This window comes from Gallinula chloropus (assembly GCF_964237585.1).
Source record: "Gallinula chloropus genome assembly, chromosome: 4".
In the NCBI taxonomy this organism is placed as follows: Eukaryota; Metazoa; Chordata; class Aves; order Gruiformes; family Rallidae; genus Gallinula; species Gallinula chloropus.
This window is the reverse complement of record NC_140088.1, coordinates 18,858,385-18,880,687: the sequence shown is the minus strand read 5'-3', so window position 1 is coordinate 18,880,687 and position 22,303 is coordinate 18,858,385. Positions and strand designations below refer to the sequence as shown.

The window sequence follows — 22,303 nt, the reverse complement described above, 5'->3', positions numbered from 1 at the left end:
GCCTGACTTTTCTTATCAGATCCCACTATCAATATTCAAGAATGCAGGGGGGCTGTGATTTAATTTCCTTTGCTTTTTACTGTAATTATATATGTACATTTTTTTTAAAAAAGCATGAAAAACTCGTCTAAGCACTCAGTGCGTGAAAGCTGACACCACACTTCATAATGGTCTTCCTTCAGTCATATGAAATAGTTTGGGCCCAGGTTGTTTGTACACTGAGCCATTAGACTAACAAGCATTTGCTGAATTACAGATTTAGATATTATTTCCTGGTTGTATTTCCCTCATGCTATGCAAATGTCACTTCCCTGCCTCTCCATTCAGAGACAGCAACTCAGCACAGGCTTGAACGAAACACTTTTCTCTTTCTAACTTCCTTATTTTGTATGGCTGCAAGGTTTGGGAAGGGCTACCTTTCTATTTATCACCATTGGTAGGTGGGTAGTATGTTTTTATGTCCTCTTCTTCTCTAACATCATCATTTCACACAGATGTCTCCTAAGTTTACAGATCTTGGAAGAGAGCACAGGCAAAAAGTAACAAATAATCACCCAACAAAACCACCTCAGGGGCATCCTTCACACACTCTGATTAGTACCTTGCTTCAAGTACCTCCTCTGGAATTGCTTTTTTACACCATTAGCATTCAAGAGCAAGAAATACAGCTACTTGCTGGTAAAAGGTTTATTCTAGTTTTAACTGACCATGAAATGTTCCTGTACTTTCTGCTTGCCCCCTTTCCATCTATAAGAATAGTCCAGTCTCAACACAGAGAACAGCGCTACAAGAAGTCCTCTATGTTTGCTCTTTTCAACTTCATTCCACTACTACACCCACAGCCCAACCTTTTCCATAGCCTTTGAAATGCTGCACCCTTGAAGCCCTCTGGCCAGAGGTGTTCCTATTTAATGGTAAACACTGGGAACAGCCCAGAAACATGACTAAGGAATCCAAACCAAAACATGGTGAAACCTGGCTCTGGGATTGCAGCTGAAACTCCACCCCCCTGAAAGGCCTGGAGTGGGTGAAAGTGGAAATACTGTTTGCTGGAGGTCATGGCAAGACATAGTGAGCACAATCCGGAGCAAAGCTGGGAGTAGTGGTAACCATCGGGATTTCTCAACTTAGTCCTGCAGTTTTGTAAACCTATTCATGAAGCAGTGAACAGACAAAACCCATCTTCACTCCAATGAAAATGAAAAGTTCAAAGATGCTGCTGTTTTCCATGTAAAGGAATTGTTTCCTTTCTGTCTTCAGGGTTTTTTTAGTATTACATACAAGAGCAAGTTTACTCCTTGATCTCTTCCCTCTCTTCCATCGCTTCCACCTTATTGAAGTAAGTTATTTTCAAATTCCCAGCAGGTCTTTAATATTAAAATTATGTACATGGAATGACTTCTAAAGCATGTCATACTCAGTGCTGTGTCAAAAGGTAACTTAGATAAGTCTGTGTAATAGAAAACAAAAACATTAGGGTCCTAAAAGTGGTTTAGCTACATTAAGTGATTAGGTAATTGGCATCATCAAAGGAAGATACAGTAACATAGTAAGGTAAATTCTGGTTCTGATCACTGGCTCTTGCAGAACCAACTTGAGGACGTCTTCATAACATTGTTTACAAAACTGGGCTACAACTATAAGAGTATATGGAGATGGAGTTAATATTATATTTAAGTCCTGCTACTCAAAGATTAAGAAACTACCGCTTCTGAAATATGGAGTGCTCAGCAGCTCTGAAAATCAATTGCTTAGCAGACACTTTTATTTTCTATTGCAACCATGTCTTATTCCTTTGCAGAGTTCTCAGTAAGTTACTGATTTTATCAGCAGACACTGACATGTTAGGGCTCTCTCCCCCCTTTGATGTTGCTGTATGATTTGTCTGGACTCCCAGCTGCAGATGTATTAGCTTCAAGCTCCCTCTTTAATTATCTGAAATCCAACCTCTGCACCACCTCAAAAAGACATGGCAGAATCACAGCAGCTTTAAAGTTAAGTGCCTACTATTAGGAGAACCAAAGCAGTAGATATCCTGAGAAGAAAAGTCCACATCCTTGTGCAGATGTGTGAGTGACCACAAAGGGGAATGCAAACCTGGGCACGGGCCATCATAGAGCACTCCAAGACAGACAGAAAAGGTATTTATATAGCACTTGCTGTTTCATTAGCTATGAGGACTACTTTGGGTACCAAAAAAATCAACCCTGCAAGCTACACAGCTCCATCACTCCAAGCTATTTTCGTTCCCTTGGTTGACAAGATGAGAATATTCTGTTTGCATGAAACCAAAAGTATTTTACGGCTAATAATGTGCAGATAACAGTAACACCTAGAATAAACAGTCAGCCATGAAAATGGAGGAGAGAAGCAGGTCATAGGTAAAAATCAAAAAACTGCAAAACCGACTCGTGCGTCTTAGCTTCCTCTTCTACTGACTGTGCTCTACCGTCCACACAAGATTCAGCTGCTTTTCTTCTGGCATATGTCTGCACTCTCTTGGATGCTGCGAGAGTTGTGGAGGAGGAAGAGGAGTTTGTCAACACAGATTTTGATCTCTCAGAGGTGTTTCCAAGAATCCAATCCATCAGAAGATAGAAGTCAAATTGGTTTCTATTTTTTTTCCCTTAGGTTAATGTTCAGTCACGTCTCCCTTTTTCTTCCTTTTTTAAAACAGTATGACAATGTTGAGACAGTAACAACTGTCAAAAATACTTCTAGGTGTTGGTGTTATTCTCCGTTAAGTACTGAAAAACATGTCTGATAGACCCAAACCCCTCTCAACTTGTACTAGACTTGTACTAGCAGTTTCGAGCACACATGCAGTCGCTGATACACAACCAGAGGCTACAGGCTACATGGAAAGCTTTAACGTAGGCTCAAATATGCACATCGTGGCAAGGGAACAAAGACTAACACATGCTTGCACCACAGTCCTATAGGCAGAGTAACACTTCACAGCAACCACACATCTACGTTAAAACTGGTATTAAAAACAGATTTAGAGGAAAGTGGTTAAAAGGACTGGAGAAGAGTAAAAGAGGAAAGAAACAGAGGAGAAGGTCATACCTACGCCCCTCTCCTCTACCTGCCACAATGCCAAGTCACTGCATCCTGGCTGCTTTGACACACAACACCCCAGTCCCTTGAGCAGGTGGGCGTACAAAGAACAAAGCTGGACTTCTTAGTCCCACGCTTTTCCAAACAGCATTCTATACAACTGGGAAGGGGGAAAAAGCTGTTTATATTACTGCAAATCACTGTAGTACGCAGTCTAATTGATGAATGAAAAATTGTTGGATACTTTCACTAGTTTGACCCTCTTTGGATGTGTGATATCTTGAGCACAAAATGAATACATAGGTTGCCAAAGGATGTAAAATTTATCCTCCTATGAAATGCTGCCAAAAATAGAAAGCCTGTAGTAACACGCAGCACTGAAAGTTTAAACAATCTATTTCATTTGCCTACCATTCTTACACTTCCGATGGAAGTGTAGCTATTCTTTAAACCTTCATGTTGACTTAATTAAATTCTATTACGAAGAAACATAGTGCCTGTTCTAGAACTACAAAAACCCCCCAATTTACTGATGCATGTTCTCTGTAGAGCAGTGCTGCTAGAAATGCAGAACCCGTCTGTTGCCACACCAGCACATCTGAGACGCCATGGATTCCACAAATAGAGGAAATACTCATAAATGCCATGTAGGATAAGGTGGTTACTATTGCTTGACCTCGCCGCTGAGTGATACCATCCGTGGTGAAGGCTGTGTGCACGCCCAAGTTCATTCAATTTAAAACATTTATAACTATTACACAGAGAAAATAATAAATACCAGTATTGCTTGTCTAAACAAAAATTCTTACCTGTGCATCTAAGTTTTTGCGGGAGGAGGCAGGTGTGTTGGCATAGGAGCTGATAGAGGAGCTAGTGTTAATGTCATCAGTACTGAGATTATCTATGGTGTCACTGATCCCACTGCTGACAGAGCTGCTGTCATCCCAGCTGGAGAAAAAGGTAGAAAACAAAGGTCAAAAGACAAAATATCATTCAAAAGTTGAGGTATTGTTCGTGTAAGCCTCATCCTACTTGCAGCTGTGAAATAAAAATGATATGCTTGTTTCCCTAACTTATCTTCATTGCACTTCAAGTCTGAATTCACACAGATCATTGACTAGAGGGTTGCCATGAAGCCTAATGCATCACTAAGCCAGTAGCACCGATGATGCAATGTTTGTCCAAGTAAATAAACTTCCAAGCATTTCAAAATTTATGCCTGCAGTCTAGGAGCAGGGGAAGGAGGTGGTAGAATGACATCTCTGGGCAGGCATAGCAGTGATTTGCTAAGCCATAATGCAGAGATGGAATATAAATGCAAGGAAAAAATTCACCCTGAAGAAAACTTTTGTGCCTTATTGTTATGGTACAAAAATTGACCTGGGCAACAACCTGAATCTGTCGTTGATGCTATCACCATACCTTTAGTAACTGAAATTCTAGCTGTTCAGATGGCACATAACACCACCCCTCCCCGTCCCCCCCCCCACCCCTCCCCCGCCATCCCCTGGCTCTACCACACATCCTTTTCATCCTTTAACAGACTACCTTCTTCAAGTATATAGTAGCATCAACATTTGCTGGTAAATCAGAAATGTGTAACTGGAAGTTTAAGACACAGAAAGCACCAACAAAAAATGTCCATGCCTGAAGCAATTTAAGTGTTAGAGCAGAATCAAAATGATCTTAAAGTCAAGCCAGATGCTCCACTTCTAAAACACCCCTAAAAATAAGCTGGTTAAAGAAGTTTATAAACTGTCTTATAATTACTCCGTCTTCAAGAACAATAGAGTTGGGATTGAATAACTGTCCTGTAAGTAGTTCTGTGAAGATGTTTCAGTCCAGTGATAGGTAACTACTGCTGGAAATGCATAAATACATATTTGGCAGATCATTTCCAAAATCTAGTGGTAATAGCTCATCTCCTGGCAGTTCTCTTGCTATTTTATCACCACCGTCTCAGATTTTGGGAGCTCCAGACTCTTTTCCCTATTGCATTTATGCTTGCTTTACAAACTTACAACAAGGAGATTGCAGTGAGTTTTTTGACCACAGAATGGATGCCATTCACAAACTGATATACTGGATATTTAATATATGCATTTAAATTTGAATTGCACATTATGTAATTGAGTTGTGTAAAGAAAGGCAATCTATGCCTGGTTTCTGGAATTTCACTCACAGCTTCATCCTGACTTACTATATGACCTTTGGCAACTCATATCATTTTTCTTACTCCACATTACAAAGCTCATACCTGTATGGGTTTTAATAATGCTTTAATAAATTTTAATTGCTTTTTGCTTACTTGGGAATATTTTGTTCACCCCGTATCTACGTAAGGCTTTTCAGGGAATTGAGCATAGCTTAACCAGCAGCACAATTACTGAACCACGTGAACAGCAGTGGCCGCAGGGACACGCTCCTCTGGGTGCCTGCAGAAAGGGTTATTGCTCGCAGCTGCTCTTTGCTACCGCTTTGTTCCCAGCTACAGTCCCCATCAGTCTGCCAGCACTGGCATTTCTGTCAGGTGTCTGCCAGTTCTCGCAGTACCACTGTGGACAAGGCCAGTGGAAAAGTTCAGACCAACAGTCCAGCAGAAAAGTTCAGACCAACAGTTTCAAGCAGACAGATTAATTTTGCCTTCAGGAAATTTTAAAATGCTCAGCTATGCTGCTCTGCTGGCAGAGGGCAGCGAGAGACAGAGAACAAACACTGACCCATTTCACGGAGCCTTCAGGTGGCCCTTCATCTGGCATCCTTCCACTCATAGCAACATACTCCTGACAGTTCTGATTGACTCCCAGGAGTGCCACAGTTACAGACAAGGTCCTAGATTTGTAGAAAGACTTTCTGAACACTATTTGATAAATCCACAGGCGCTGCAGCCCTACTGATCAGAAGGAAATTCTGCAGTTTACAGTGTGGGTGATGCTACAATTTAAAGGAAAGGTATACATATTTTTTCTAGGTTTGCCTTCACCTGGATTTTTTAGAAGAGGAACCTGCTGTAATGCAAAATAGAAGTACATGTTAAAACAAAACTCCATACACGATGTGAGGCTCATCGAGTCTGAGAAAGCCAGCCAGGTAAACTCTACCCAACAGTTTCATTTCCTGTTGTTAGTTTCCAAAATCTTTCTCATCATAACGAAACGAAAAATGTATTGACCATACAAAGAAATCCACAGCATATAAGAGAGGGACGGGATACACACTACCTCCACATATCTTCTCTTGCAGTGCCTTGTATAGAAAAGTTGAAAATTTGGAAAAGAATTGAAAGACTTTTTTGAAGCACTTTTTTTAAATTACATTTTTAAAAATATTCTAGTGCAACAGACTGAAAGCTGCATTATTTCTAAATTTGACTTTTTAACAGCCGATAATTTACTTCTATTCCAAAAATACAAAAATGTTATAAAAATAACTGCATAAGGAATAAAAGAAAACATTCCAAAGTTTCATGTAGTAACTAACATATTTTCTATTTATGAACCTATAATAATATAATAATAATAAATAATATGAGCAACGCCACTGTTTTCCTTATTTAACAGCTGAATTTCCTTCTTACAGAAGTATGGCAATGGCCAAAAAAAGCCCCAACAAACCAATAATGAGCCATGTGACTCATAGCTCCATCTTGAATGTTCAGGAACATCACATTTCCAACCACTTGCCATTCTCCAACTATCACAGGCCACAGTTCATCAGCATCTAAGGAATGTGTCTAATGTTAATAAGTAGTTTTACTGGCATCAACCAGTCCTGTTGGCTTCAGCTGGGCAATTTAAGGCATTACAGAAATATTTAAGTGCCCTTCTGAATGGGGACACATGCCTCAGGACAAAGGTAGAAACATGCACCTGAATGCATTGATGGCTGTGGCTTCCCCTTAAATATATCCTTGGCTTTAAGCCTTTTATGTTCGGATGGAAACTATGAATGACTCAAACTCTGTACTTTTGGGTTTACTGAATTTAAATAGATGAGCCATTCTGAGGCCCAAAGATAAGATGTCTAGCATTTTGGCTGTCAGAAAGTAAGCAACACAGCTCTTGAAGGCATACTGATGACACCAAGCTATGATACTGATGCAACACAGCTGTTCTGATGAGAAGGTGTGGTGTTGGCTAAAACCAGACACCTCAGATTTCAGTTTATTTAAAAAACTCACTTCAGCAGGGAGGTGACAAGGGTCTGTCTCTGGCTAGAAGGACAACAAGGTGTGAAAGAAGATTAAAACAATCAATATCTTAAAAATAGAATAATATTCAAAGCTTATGCAAACAATTCTTGATGCTGTCTTTTTTGAGTAACGCTACAGATTAATGCAAGTGAGATGCATGTAGAATTCACTGAACTCCATAAATTAAGATGCCAATCCAAGCAACTTTACGACTGCACAACAAGTAATGGTAAAAAACGATGCAGTTAAAGCACCTGTATTGTTTAACCTCCTGTCAATGATCCATCACACTAAAAGTTCTTCACCCCAAGAAGCCCATCACACGGCATCTGGTCTCATATACAACAGCATGGGACACGCAACTTTGTATCCCTACCTGCATGTGGGTGAAGACTGCAGCATCTTAAGAGAAGAGCATCTGTCAACAAATGGACATATTTCTATTTCACATTGTTCTCGAAACAAACCCAAGCCCTCAGCAGAAATTAGTTCACTTTTACCTTGATTCAGTGCCTTGATGGTTAAAGTCTGCAAGGAAGCAGAATGGGGAATCTAAAAGCCTTCCTAATTAGTGTTCTTGGCTCCCAGAGCCATGATAACATCTTTGTAATTTAGCTGATGCAATTTATAATTTCTAATGTCAGCAAAAGTCTACTCAACCATAACCTGAAGCTGAAATGTTTGGGCTTTCCTTTCTCTATTTGATCAATGACCTGAAACTTTACTTTGATTACCAATTTTTTCTTAATTAAAAAAAAATTAAAAAATCCAAAAAGCTTATTATATAGGAAAGTTATACACACTTAAAAACCATTACCAGAATAATTTTTAAAAGTCCTAGAAAGCTGCCTCCTGCTCTATGAAACCAAGCACCCCAAGCACCCTCCTTCTCCCTCCCCATCTCAGCCTGCTCACCCAACACTACTAACAACGTTGCTACTATAGATTGGCCACATACGGCACCAGGTCAGCTACTCACAGCTCCTTTTTGAAACAGGTTTGCAAAGTGGTTAGGCTCAGACTTGTATTTTTCCACAGTCTATCAGCACTTTTCCATCTTGCATAATCATCATCCATGGAATTGGCTCCTCTTTGTCAACTTGGACAGCACCCGAAACCATCCTACAATCCTCAGGTCAGCCCCTCCTCCCCCACCCTGCAGAAACTGTCTCTGTTTGCAAGTCCAAAGCAAAGGAGTCATTAAAATCCTACTAAATAAAGCTATTGTTAAGGGTTGAAAATGCCCCCTTCTCTACATATGGGTGTGGATTTTAACTTTGCTGGATCCTCAGTCAAAACCAAAATTATAACGAGCTGCTGAAAAATACATTTGTCTAAGACAGGGCCTTGGGGCTCCACAATATTTCAAGTGGAAACATGGTAATTATGATCTTCTACCTAAAAATTTAACTACTTACGAGTTGATAAGAAAACAACACAAACGAGTCAAGGTGTAAAATGATTGAAACTTCATAGTAGCGTCAAAAGAATTAAAATGGAAAATAAAAAAGCCAGAAAAATTTACATATTCTATAAAGCAAGCTACTAAAAACAGTTTCCACTGTTTTCTTCTGGGATTTCCTACAATACTGACATCATCCTGTCAGAAATCCAAAAGCCATTAACAGATTCTTGCATGGTTTTCCTTTCAAATTGTTATGAAAGGTGACAAAAACTGTTTGCAAAAGAATGGACGGAACTCTACTTCAAGAGAAGTGAAGGTACTTAATGTATCTTACACGGCAATTAATCTCCCACCTCTTCAGGTGCTCTCACTAGACCCCAGGACAAGTATTTTAAAATAAACCACTTTGTTTCTGACTGAAGGCACAGCCCAGGGACAGCACTGATACCTTGAAACACTCCCTAAAGCCAAACCATGAAAACTGAAAATTTAACCAGGGAAAATCATCGCAGACCATTGCCAGCTGTTCATTCTGGAGCAAAATGTAATCCTTTTAGTGACAATTTTGTGCAGAGTTAAACTGCTGTTTAGTGTGCTGTGGCCTAATCAGCCCATTTTCATGTTTAGTGACTGCCAACAAGCTGAAATGCAGCCCTCTGTCAAACTCTGTTTAGAATTCATTCCAGGTTTCAGGATTTACATTTAAAACACCTATTTATAAAAGGCAACTCGCGAAAGAAAAATATAAATTAGCGTTGAAAAAGGTTGGGTAAGAAAAGGTTTATAGAAGCTAGAAAACTTCACATGCTCTTTTCATTTGATCTTTTTATATCGGTGCTAATAACCTTATAAAAATAGCACTAGATTTTATTTTGTCCCTTTAAAATCTGACCAGGAATTTGACCAAGCCCTAGTCAAACTTCAAGTAAACAGGGCTGAGCCCATAGGAGCTGCTAAACCCAGCTGATCTCAGGGGTTTCCCCATTTGAAGCACCCTAAAGCTTTACCAAAGCAAGCTGACTTTCAAATCCTTCATCATCTGCTCTAAGGCAGAAATTCCAATGGCAGCTTCTTCACCTGCATACATTTTGCTCAGTCCTTCCCTGTCCAGTCACTGAATGCAGCGGCCCTTGGAAGTGTATTCAGTTGCAAAATGCTTGACTGGTGGAACTTGTTTCTTGGCCATTGTTCACGACAATGGTTCCTCTGGCATTGCACAGCCTCGGGGGAAGGTGAGAAACCTTCCACTCAAGTGCTGGGGGGAACACTAACTCCCAGCTAGGTCTGAAAAATTTGTCATAAAAAGCTCCAACCAGCTACTAACCCTTTTTCTCCTGGACTCATGAGTCATAAACCATACTTCTGGGGTGTGTTCATGTCCCCTTTACCGTTCTGCCTGAGGATGGTGTGTATAAGCCATTTCATAGGCCAGCCCTACACTGGGTACACAGAGCATTCCTGTGGCCAGTAGTATCCTCACCTCCCAGCCTCGAAGGCCATGGGATTGATGTTTATCCCTCATCACTCCTGTGAGACTCCAGTGAAAGCTGGAAAGAAAATCAATGTCTTCCTATCACAGTAAGGTCAGTGTTAAATCTTTGTCGTTGCTGTGTTAAAAAATATTTTGTTTACAATGCCTTTTGTTTCCAAGACAGTAAGAAGTGCTGAGAAAGTCTTCTAGTCAAAGTGAGAAATCCTTGTTTATGTACAAAGCCTCTGGTGCACTCCAGAAGATAAATCCTTGTGAAGTGTATAGCCTGCACATTGGCAGCAATGGACTGAACAAGCCCACAGCTGCTTGGGGACGCTGCAATGGACATCTGGTTCCCTGCACTCCCTTGGAGTGAGGGAGTGGGGAGGTGTTTCTCTGGAGGAGATGGAGGTGTGGGTCACCAGGGCAATGTGCCTTCTCCTCCCTCTTGGCCAGGCCCCAGCCCAAATACCCACCCACCTTAAGCAGGCAGAGAGGTTAGAAAGTTATGATAACCAAACACCAGACTCTGCAGGTTTCTTTCCCTTGCCTTACTTACCAGTTTGTACTTTCTTTTTCTCCAAAAGGCAGTTACCTCCAGGATCACATCGGCTCCTTGTCCATAAGCACTATTTTAAGCTCCATCTTAAGAAGGGACGGCACTTATGGAAAACAGTGATACACACATCTCCTACCCCCACACTCCTGCAGCACCTGACAGTGCTGGTGGAGTTCAGCAGCTCACCAGCAGTTACTGGTACCTGACAGCCTCCTTCATCAAAGGCTCCAAAACATAATAAAAGCAGGCTTAAACACCAAGAAGAAAAATAACATTAACTAAATTATTATAGGGCCAGCATGACTAAAACGTGGAAGGAAAGGAACAGAGGGTCATATGGAAACAAACCTATGCAAGAGGCATTTCAGTTCCCTGCTGTTGAGTGGGCTTTCCACTCAGGACTGGACCCACCTGCTCTTGTGGCTGCTTGCCTCCTGGCCAGGGCCACTCGCCCAGTCATTCCCCACGTGTGCACAAATGGCCAACTGGGACCACTGGGCAGCCTTACCCAAGGATAGGCGGCTACTAAACACACCCAGAGAGCCAAAACATCCAGCAGCAGGTAGAATATGGTTCCTTCACTTCCCAGTCTTGTTTTAATCTATCCTGATGCTGCAACCCCACTAGTGACACCAATGCAAATCTTTTCAGGTCTGCAATCCCAAGCAAGAAACATCCAGGTACAAAATGAAGAAGTGATACACACACACACACACACACACACACACACACACAAAGACAAAGTCGTTCATTATCCAGAATACACTGCAAAGCTTCTACATAAATCGATAGAGGAAAAAAAAAAACTGGGCAGAGCAGAACACAGATTTCACCTGTGAGAACTGCTCCTCTCTCATGCAGCAGCATCAGCTGCAGCTACACACACGCAGACAAAGGTAATGCCTGTGTTTGCACGCTCTTCCCCATCAGGGAAAAAAAAAATAAAGATAAAAAAAGGAGAAAACCACACAAAATCTGTCTTTCTGGATGCAATACAGCCTGCTGACATAGGTCTTAAAGCTGAACTTGACAATGAGAAGTCTTCATTTGATCACAGGGCACAGTACTGTCCCTCAGGAAACTAAAGCACTGTCACTGCCAGGCCAGTGATTTATAGAAGACACATAAGCAAGCAAAATACTTTATTCTTAGCAAAATGGAGGTATGTGGAAGATGCCAGCTACAACCGAATCTCTTCTTTTCCTAGAAAAACTGCAACACCCCATGTAGTCCCAATAAATCATTTAAAATTAGCTATTCTTGAAAGGAACTGGAGAAAGGAAAAAGAGCTTCTAACCTTACTCAGACAAATCGGGAAGCCGACAGAAATTTGCACAGGAGTGAGAGTAAGAACTGCATATTGTGTGCTAAAAAAGCAAGTGCACCCTGGGCTGTGCTACATGGCCTCAAAGAGCCTCACACACGCCTTTGTTTCCCTGCAGAGTGAGCTCATTCCCACAGAGGTTCCTCTTTTGCACAGAAAGCAAACTTGCAGTGCTAAAACATAACAAAGCCCCACAGTTTTCTGAGGCTAAAAGCCGGTAACGCCAGTGGAAAGATAGCCGGGTAGATTGCAACCTCTGAGACGCTAACGATTAGTCAATAAATCGCACTGAATCCTGAAACTAAGGCCAGAAAAAGCAAATAGAGTAACAGCTATCAGCTCTCACATACAGAATTTCTTATTATGTTATGCAAATATTTGTAATCTACTGAAAATATATTGATTTCACACAGCAAACAGCGATTCCAACAAAATAGCCCAGGGAGAAAACTTCTCAGATTTACTCCATCATTTTGTGTTTGCTTTGCTGCCAGCATTAAAAAAGCTAAAAGTACTTACACAAAGGTTTACATGCTTTCAAAACTGCAGAAAATCTCTTACCTTGCAATATTCCCAGACCAAAGCACTTCTCCACCTTGTTGCCCATGAATTATTCCAGAAAAAGGGCTTAGATTTATTTTGCAGGTTGATACCTTCATTAGGCTACCATCCAACACCCCCCTAAATAAAACAGCTTATCACTCGACAGTCTAAGAAGAGGCTTGGAAAAAGTTGGAGCAAGGTTGTTTTCCAACAGAGCCCTCAGCATTCAGCAGCTATGAAAGACACTGGAAAGCGAAGCCTAGCTAGAAGGTGATCATCAGAAACTTCCCCTAGAAAGAAATCTGATCCCTCAACAAAATTAACCTCTGAAGTGCTGAAAAAGTGAGAGGTCAAGACTTTCTGCTGGGACTAGGTCATCTGTGAAAAGCTGTAACCTGATGGCAGTAAAGCAGGCAGACTGGGTGCCTCCAGATCACATACCGTATCGGATGAAGTAAAAGCTCATGTCAGCAACCCAGTACTTGAAGGTACTAAATGACAGTATTTGATCTCAGCTAAAATTCTACAGTCTGTAAAAGCATAATTCCCACCCTGCTTTTACAGATGGATTCAACAACGTGACTGCTGAAACAACAGTAGTTTTATGAGAATGCAGAAGGAGATATACCCCAAATGTTTTAATGTAAAATATTTGGAATACTGGTAAAATAAAGAATTATTTTTTGGAGGATAAAACCACATTTTCAATACAACTGGCACTGAAAATACTGATTTGTCCATATGAAACTGTACAAGATAGGTAAAATCCCTCTGAGTATGGATTAATCTTGATTTACAGTTGTAAAACAAGGGACTCATTTCTTCCCTTTATGTCACGTAGGATAGAGAGGTATTTATACTTATTTAGTTGATAAAAAAATCTGCTTATTAGAATTCAAACCCCTTATTTTAGCATAGTATAAATAAATCCTGACAGGATTCTTCCCGGATCTCTGCATTCTGCCATACATGCAGGATTGTTTTATTCTAACATGGGAAATTACACCACCAGCTCTGTTTAGCGTGGGTAGTGGTGCTCAGAGGCACTGCTTACCCTTATGCGTGAACACAGCTTGTAAACATTTGAAAACCTGTAAAACAGTGAGAACTGGAAAGCTGGTCACTTACAGCACACGTAGACTCATTGCTTGGATTCAGGGCAGTGGGGAACATTTTCAGACACACAGCAGAAAATTATACACATACCCTCACAAAAAAGAGAAATAGTAGAAATACAAGAGGAACAAAGATGATGCAAAAGAAATTTTCTACAGTGAGGGTAGTGGAACACTGGCAGAGGTTGCCCAGAAAAGTGGTAGATCACCCATCCCTAGAAACAGTCACAGTTAGGTTTGGACAAGGGCTCTGAGCAACCTGATCTAGTTGGAGATGTCCCTGCTCACTGCAAGGAGTTGGATTAGATGAGCTCTAAAAGTCCTTTTCAACCCAACCCATGCTATGATCATAAAACACAATGGTGTTGGATACCTGTGACTAGTGGGGTACATAAGGGAGCACTGTAGCTTCTCACAGAAGACTACTGTGAGATATCAGGGAGCCCACAGGTGGATGAAGAACCAAGGGTTAGGTTAAACATTGCTGCAAGCAAAATGGGGTCAGTGGGAGAAATGCTGTGAGTAGATATATGAGGAGGCTGGGGAGAAGGAGTTGGGATAGGGAAACCGAGGTTAGAGGTGAGGTCTGGATAGGTGGTCTGAGGCTGAGAAGAGACACCTATGAGATGTAAAGCCATGATGAGGAGGTAAGATGAACTTGACAAACAGTTGAAAGTCAGGGAACTGGACTGCATAACGGAAAAAAGCCAGATTATGAAAAAAAGTCTGAGTTCAAGAAATTAAGAGCATTTTTTAGTCTATATGCACAAGGAGAAGGGGTTCAATTCAAGACAGAGCCTACAGTTTTGTCATTTAAGGGGGACGCACACAAAACACTGACACTTGCTGTAGTTTATACAGTTACTAGCATTGACCAACACACTGACTTCCAGCCAAATGGGAATACCTAAATCCATTCCCTTTACTCCAGAAAGATTTGTTCACTAAGCATGAAATCACTCGGCTAACCCAACCAGGGTATATTTCTGTTGTCCAGGTTACTGTTGAAGGATCACATAATGAGAAGATGGGCAGCCTTTCAGGTGGAAGATGAGGAGAAATCAATATCATGCTGTCCTCTTAGCTGCACCTCAAGAAAACCATCAATCCCTTGGCCCAAAATCAAAGAGGAGAGGGAAGGAATAGTCAGAAGTCAACTACACCCATGTATTTATTAACTCTGTTCCGCTTGGGTACCATCTCTTAAATAAAATGCATCTTTTAGCACAAGGCTGTGTTTTTGGTTGAAAGAGTTAAGATGCAAGTATTCAAGGGTTATAAAATAAAGACTCTGTGGAGATACTCTGCTGCCAAAACCTTCAAATAAATGAGTCGCAGTCTGAGCTTGCCTCTCTATGCTGGAGTCTGTATTTTAGTGGCCACGGTGTTACTATAGCAACACAGCGAACTGGTAATTTAGAGGCTGGTGGATGTGACAACTTACAATTTAGAACAATGCTAATAATAAAAGCGGCTTGGGAAATGCATCATTAAACACAAATGTTTGTATTTTAAAATGAAAAAATGATGTTCATTCAATTCTTTCCTTTTTTTCCCCTCCCAGCTGGACGATTATCTCTACTAAGTTAGTCTACTGGTGAATAAAAGATGGAAACATGACTCTTCTGCTTTTTGGTATGTCTTCACCCTAGAGTGTAGTCAATGCACCCCCTTTGTGATGTGTATGTGTATAAATGCAAAGCTGCAGATGTCATTATCTCTGCTGAAGATCAGACAAGAATCACCTAGATTTATTTTTTTTTAAAAAGTATAATCCGTAATGAAAGTGAGGGTAAAGATGCTCATGGACTATTATTAATCCTCTCTTGACTCTGCTGAGTTTAACTAGTAACCTTTATTAACAAATCCTGTAAACTGCTTCTCGTTCATTACTTTAATCACAGAAGAGTGACTAGAGATAACTCAGATATTACAGATAATTAAAATAATCAAAACTGGAATAATGAAGCTTTCTTCTCCATCCTTCCTGTCTTCACCAAAACAGCTCCCACAAACGTGATGTTTCTTAATTATCTGCTCACAGAGTTGTACAGGGAATTAATGAATGACATGCAGCTAATGGTAAATAAGAACAGGCAGAAATATTCTAATTCCAAAAAGAATCTGAAATTTTAACTTAGGGGAAAAAAAGAGAACCTTAACATCCCTTCTGTTGAATTACCAGCTCCAAATAAAAAGAAAATCACAAGATTAAGGCACAGAGTAACTCTCTTTACACCAATGTACAAGCTCCATTGTCCTCCTCTTTCCTGGCAGCCCTTGCACTGCAAAGGAGGAGGGACTGTGCAACATAATACCCATAACACTAAATACAGAGGGATATTTCCAGATGAATTTTACATGTAACAATAATCATAGTTTTATGGGTCAGGAAGTTCAGAAGATTAGAGTGTTATGGCTGCAGTTTATAAAAGCATTTGTGTTAGAAGTTTCGCATAGCAATCGGGTGAGATAAGCTGTGAACAGCTTTACATTAAGTTCTTTTATGGTAGTTAAAGTTGGGGAGAAGTAAAGAGACCCCAGGTATTAATTTACCTAAGGAACAGCTGCTTAGTAAAGGCTGCAAAGTGTCCTAATACTCCGGGTCATAAAATCACTGCACCTCTAATCGCTTGTTCTTTCTCCCCACGCTCATGTGCTATTCCCATTAACCTTGGTAAGAATTGCGGTCATGGTCTGAACTGAGCTAAAACTGTAGGCAACAATAAAAAACTTATCAAAGAAATATGTGGTTTGATTCTTATTTGAAAAGGCCCAAAACCATAATTACAGGTTTGCTTTCTAGGCTTGAAGCATCAGAAAACCTGCTGCATTTCAAACTCTCCCCTAGAGAACAACGTAATGCCTGAAAATTGGGGGTTTACTGCACTATGTTAATTTTCTTTCTTATTTTTTTCTCATTAGATGAGATATATCAGTTAGGGAAACGTCTGTGTTTGATGACTGCAATGATTATAAAAGTAATGCAAGCAGCGGAGACGGGAAAGACACTGCGCTTTGTAAGCTGCTGTATCATGCACCGTACAAAGCATCTGCCACATTTCAGCTTGGAAGAGGGTCAGTCCACTACAGGTCAGTAAACTGATGTCCTAAACCAATTTTAACAGTGAATTTTTAGGAAGAAAGAAAAACTCTCCTAAAGAACACTAAGATTATTTAAATTAGGGGGAAAAAATCTCTGGTGAGACTCAAACATGCTTTTGAACACTCTTCTATCCTATTAACTTGAGCACATGAAACAACATATACGTAAGTACTTATATGTTGTATGCACTTATATATGCTTAAATATATGCACGAGAAAACAAAAGTAGGAACACAGCAGCACTGCTGCACCATTTCAACTACGATGCATCGCACTATAGGACTAAAATTTTATGTATTGATCTAAACAACTCATAGTTTGTGTTAAAGTAAAAAGTTTAAAAAAAAACCCCAAGCAACCAAACAAAACCCAACTTTTTGTACTCATATGTAATTGTCAATCCTGGGAAGATATTTCTAATTAAATCCAGAGGAACACTGGAAGCAAGATAAACCCACAGTACGAGAAATGGTACCAAATAGACCTTGGCTGCTACAACCCTGCAAAGCTGTGGTTTGCAGTGTGGTTCCACAGGCGCTTGGGAGCCACAAGAAATGGGTCTGGATAAACATCCATTTGTTAATTCCCCTCATTTTGTTGAATGAAAGAGGCACTAAGTTTGCAGGCTGATGAGGGATATATGCTATGAAATACTCTACTTCACATTCCTAAACCTCAAGGGTAAGAATCCTCTCTTGCCTTAAAGAGTTCCCTGAAGGCAGACACATACTACTGTGGTGCTGTCTGCATTCATTTTTATTTATGTAAGTGAACACATTAAGTGTAGAATACATCGGGATCTTGTTAAAACTATTCATATACGGTACAAAAGTAAAAAGGAATCATCATGGCTACTGCATGGGTACGTAATGCATAGGAACAGCCCTGTCATACATTCAGGGAAAGATGGTCTCAAGGCAAGTATGGTGACACTTAAGTCAGTGGCAAAACTTCACATGACTTGAAGAGGAGGGATATTGCCCCTGAGAAGACTGCATACAAGGAAAAGCTAAATATAGGCTAAGATGAATGATTTGGAATAAGATTAATTATTATCGCACGGATAATGCACCATTAAAATAGCATGTGGTTGACTTAGCATCTGACACCTAGAAATTTCTTTTCAATTATCAACCATTAAAGAAAACTGTGGCTTCAACAAGGTGAAATTCATGCCTGAAGGAGAAAAGTCTATTTATATATGTGTAATATAAGATTTTAAAATGGGTTTATAAAATTTCACATTTCCTTAAAAGTTTATTTTTAAAATGCCAGTAGCCCACACAGAGCACTTGGTGGATACAAGTGTGAGGCAAACTTTTCCCCATACCACCCAAACTTCAAACATAAGCACATCAGAGTGAATAAACACAAATGGCTACTTTCTAGTGGCAGTGGAGAAAGAAGAAGGCAGGCAACTGGAGGTAATCCAATAAAAAAACAGGGGATGCTGAGCAGGGATGCAGCTCGCACGCTATTATCCAAGAGGAATTCCAAATGAATGCTGAATCCAGGGGTTATACTCGGATGATGCAAATATTTGTTTCTAAATTCCAGCACATTAACAAGTCTCAAACTCCTTGAGAGAGAAGTGTTATCAGTTTATTTACTATATACACACATATATGCTTTTCTATATATGTTTTCTATGTGATCTAATTTTTTCTAGCAATAGCAAATAATCAAAGCAAACAAAAATATATGTAACAGAGCAAACAGTTCATTAGCAAGAACAGTCTATACAAAATGGAAAACAAAACCTCTTAAAATGCAAAAGGTTAACGTAGTGAAACACAAGATTGAAATAGCATTCCCGTCGTTTTAAAAGCAGTTTTCTTTGCATCCTTCTCCAAACCATAAAAATCAGTCCACTTTCCAAAGAGCATAACGCTGCCAGTCACAAATTTTAATGCACATGTCATTGACCAAAGAGAAAAATTCACGTTTTCCAAACTAGCCCTCTGAATAGAATAAGAGTTTGCTCGTACATTGCTATATCAATGTAGAAGTAAACATTGTTTTCTGCAACCTTTTAAGATTTTATGCTTGATATCTACAATAGAAAAACAGTGCAGCTGGTACAATTGGTTCTAAGGGTTCTAAAAACATGCTTTGGGATGAATATATAACAGCTGTCCATATATGATTTACAGTTTGTTTTCTGAGCTTTCTAACATAATGGCTTTGTCAACAAGCAATATAATAGAGAACAGAAACATCAGACATGAAGAAGGTATACAAAGCCATAACCTAGGAGAAATGTTCTTTATGACCAATGAGGTGAAGAATTGCTTAGGAAGAGACAAAATTTGAATGGCAGGTTCTGTTTCAGCCACCAGGACCAGGGGACTGTATCAGAGGGCGCATTCAGGCCAGGCAGTGTAATACCTATATAACTACACTTAAATACTTCTGGTGCTGCTCTCCAAATAGTTGTACTATGGTTTTGAAAAGTTCTGTAAAACTTGGTTTACTGTCCCACACACGCCCAACAAACACTGAAACCATTACTGCTTAATCAACAGCAGTCATTAACTACCTCACTGCAGTCATTAACCATCTCATGACATCCACTGCTGCCAGCTATATATATCTGAGTCAAATCCGGTTCAGTTATGATCAATAGAGTTTACCAGTCTTAATTGCTTCAGCCTCCTCCTAATTAGATATATCTCTGCATTTACAGTTGTTTATTGTTGCTGTCGCTGTTGAAAAGCTAATACATCCCACTAGAAAAGTAAACTCATTTATCCTAATTAAAGTAGAACTATTAAATCAAGCTGGCATCATTATAGCTTGATCTTTAGCATTTGAAAATCCTCTGCATTACTGAGTCTATAAACATTCAAACCACATAAACACTTCAACTGAGTAATGAGTAAAGAACAAAGATGCAAACTCTCAACTTCAACAAAAACTAATTTTCCTTTATTTTGACTCCATCTGAGTTTTTATGATAAAACAAAGGAATCTGCTTCACCCATACAACACAAGCATGTTCCAAAGACTGCATCTGAGCCAAGAGACATGCCTCTTTCTCAGATTACCTTTCAGAATTGTTCCACTCTCTCAAACATGCTTTCCCATGTGAATGACTTTTTTCTTATTTTTACTGGTCTCTCAAATAGACTAAATTGCCATTCCCACACAGACTATTAACACAATATAGAATTTCAGGTATTTCTCCTCCTTGGCACTCTTATCTATGCCTGGTTAAGGAAATGCTAAGTTTCTTTAAATTTATAATATCCCTAACACAAAAGGTAACAATCAGGCCACTTGCCTATAAGACAGCAACTCATACTAGTTCATAGTTCTAAACAAAAGCCTTTTCTAGCTCTATAGTTCTCAGTTTTGTGAATAATGCCACCAACTCTTGCAACTCAATGTTTTTGTTAATTAAGCAATAAGAAACCCCCAGGTTTGTTATATAAAGCACTGAATTTAAACTAATATTTGAAAATTGTGGCTGATGAGAAGCACCTTCTCCATGAAACTCCTTAACTATCTCATAAGAACCTATGGCAATCGCAACTTGCACCCCATGTACCTTCACTCAGCCCTACACTCAGGTGTAGATCACCTGAGAATACTAATGGTCCTCCAGATTACAGTATTGCAGCCTACATTGCAAGTAGCTAAGGAGTCAACTTCATGGAAGCTTGGCTGGAGGAAATTTCAGCTGGTAGTGTTGCTCTGATCAAAAGGTCAACATTTTATCTGCGGTGTCAGTAAACTGAAAACCTACTTCATATTGCTCAAAATGTATTCACTTAAAACCATTCTTCTTGCAAATACAGAAAGCCTCTAAGGGTGAAACATTCTGCTTTTATTCCAGCAGGAGAAGATGACAATTAGGTTCTGTCATTTAGGTTCTGCAATGTACCAATTGGCTTTGCCATAGTTACCTGTGCTCCTCAACAGCCAGGGCTCTGCTAGCTCAATGCTACCTAAATCTCTGTCTGTTCACAATGCTCAGCAGAAGCTACCTCAGAATAATGATAGTGCCCATGTGCCTACTGGTGAGGGACATGAGGTCTCCTCCACATGGCAAGCTCAGAGCAGAGACTGAAACTAGTACAGGCCTGGGCAAATTCAGTTTGGAGTTTCCATTCCAGGGATGAAGGTCAGTGTAGACACAGTGGGCTACTGCAATTACAGTGCAGAAGAGCATGGAACATGGGAAGCAGAAGATCTGGAGAAGAAATAGCAAAGTTTACCAGGTACATAACCCAGCTGTTGTAACACCACTTCCTTTGGATCCTACCCAAGTGCTTGGCTGCGGCAGTGACAGCACAGTGTAAGGACTGCACACAATGGAGTGAGTGTGTGGCCTGGCACAGCCTGTTTGCATGCAACGCCCCCCAAACTTCTGCAGATGGGTGCATCACCCCCTCACTGCACCTGGCAGGCAGCAGCGTGGTGAGGGAACCAGAAGCTTCAGAACAGCTTTGCCCATACGAAGTGAACCTGAGTGAGCAGCACCTCTTCCTTCAAAATTATTAAATGCACTAATTTTTCTCTAGAAATCCTATGTTAACTATAAAAATCACACAGTGAGCTGCAATGGGATGTGGGAACACCAATGGACATGACAACTGAATATTGATGTGGTGAGCTATTGCATTTAACAGTTATTTTCTTGTGAAACTGAACTACTAATTCCAAACATCTGTGCCTTACAGGGCCCAGATTATCTGATACCTGAAAAATTAATCTGGTAGTAACTTGTAAATTATAGTCTTACAGTTTCCTAACCGGTAAATATTTCTATTATATACCTTATGAACTATGTTAAATATTTAGTCTGGAATGCCAAATTAACAACTGTTAGATCCTTTCCCAAGATACTATGGGTGTTTTATAGGGTGTCATTAATTTCTGCCACTAGGCACTCTCATCCTATGAGCAAAGTTCTACTCATCTAAGTTAGTGGGTCAGGAGGACAAGGAGGAACTTCCAAATACACATAATGAAATGAGAAATGCTAGTCATCCAGAAGATGTGTGGGAATGGAGGAAAGAGAAGAAAGCACAGCACAAGCTGCTCCTTCAGACCCAGTTCACCAAAAGCCCAGTCTTCCCAGTGGTCAGAAATAAGGCCACAAGTCAAAGCACTGATCTAATATAAACATGGCTCCAACCATCATGTTCAAACATTTTTCGAGGAGTAACTCTGCCCACACTATCTTATCTCTTCACAGAGCCTGGTCTCACCTCTCCTCTCCCGGCTGGCATAAAGTCACTGCAAAGCTGCTAAACTTTGTGCTCTGGTATAAAGGTACAGCAATATACACAAGCATGCAGCTGGTAATTATCCAACACGGGGTTAATGATTATCAAGCATCATCACATTATCATGTATTTGTGCACCAATTTCTTTCACTTTATTTTCATTTCAAATGCAAGGACAAATGTTGTCAGTGTCAGGTGATACTAATCCCCAGCTTCTTCCACGACCACCTCTGGCATGCCTGGTTACCTTCAGGGCCTACCGAGCTCCCCTGACTGTACAAGCGATTTACTTGC

At 40.2% G+C, this 22,303-nt stretch overlaps 1 protein-coding gene across 3 annotated transcripts in view; it reads right to left on the bottom strand.

Moving 5' to 3' along the window:
* Window positions 1-22,303, bottom strand: part of NAV2 (neuron navigator 2) — a gene marked incomplete at its 5' end in the record, with an annotated part of 391,595 nt that overhangs the window by 48,862 nt on the left and 320,430 nt on the right. For all 3 annotated transcript variants that reach the window (XM_084263024.1, XM_084263022.1, XM_084263023.1), the window contains one exon: window positions 3,870-4,008. In XM_084263024.1, the coding sequence (XP_084119150.1) occupies window positions 3,870-4,008 (139 nt within the window). The remainder of the gene's footprint in view (window positions 1-3,869; window positions 4,009-22,303) is intronic.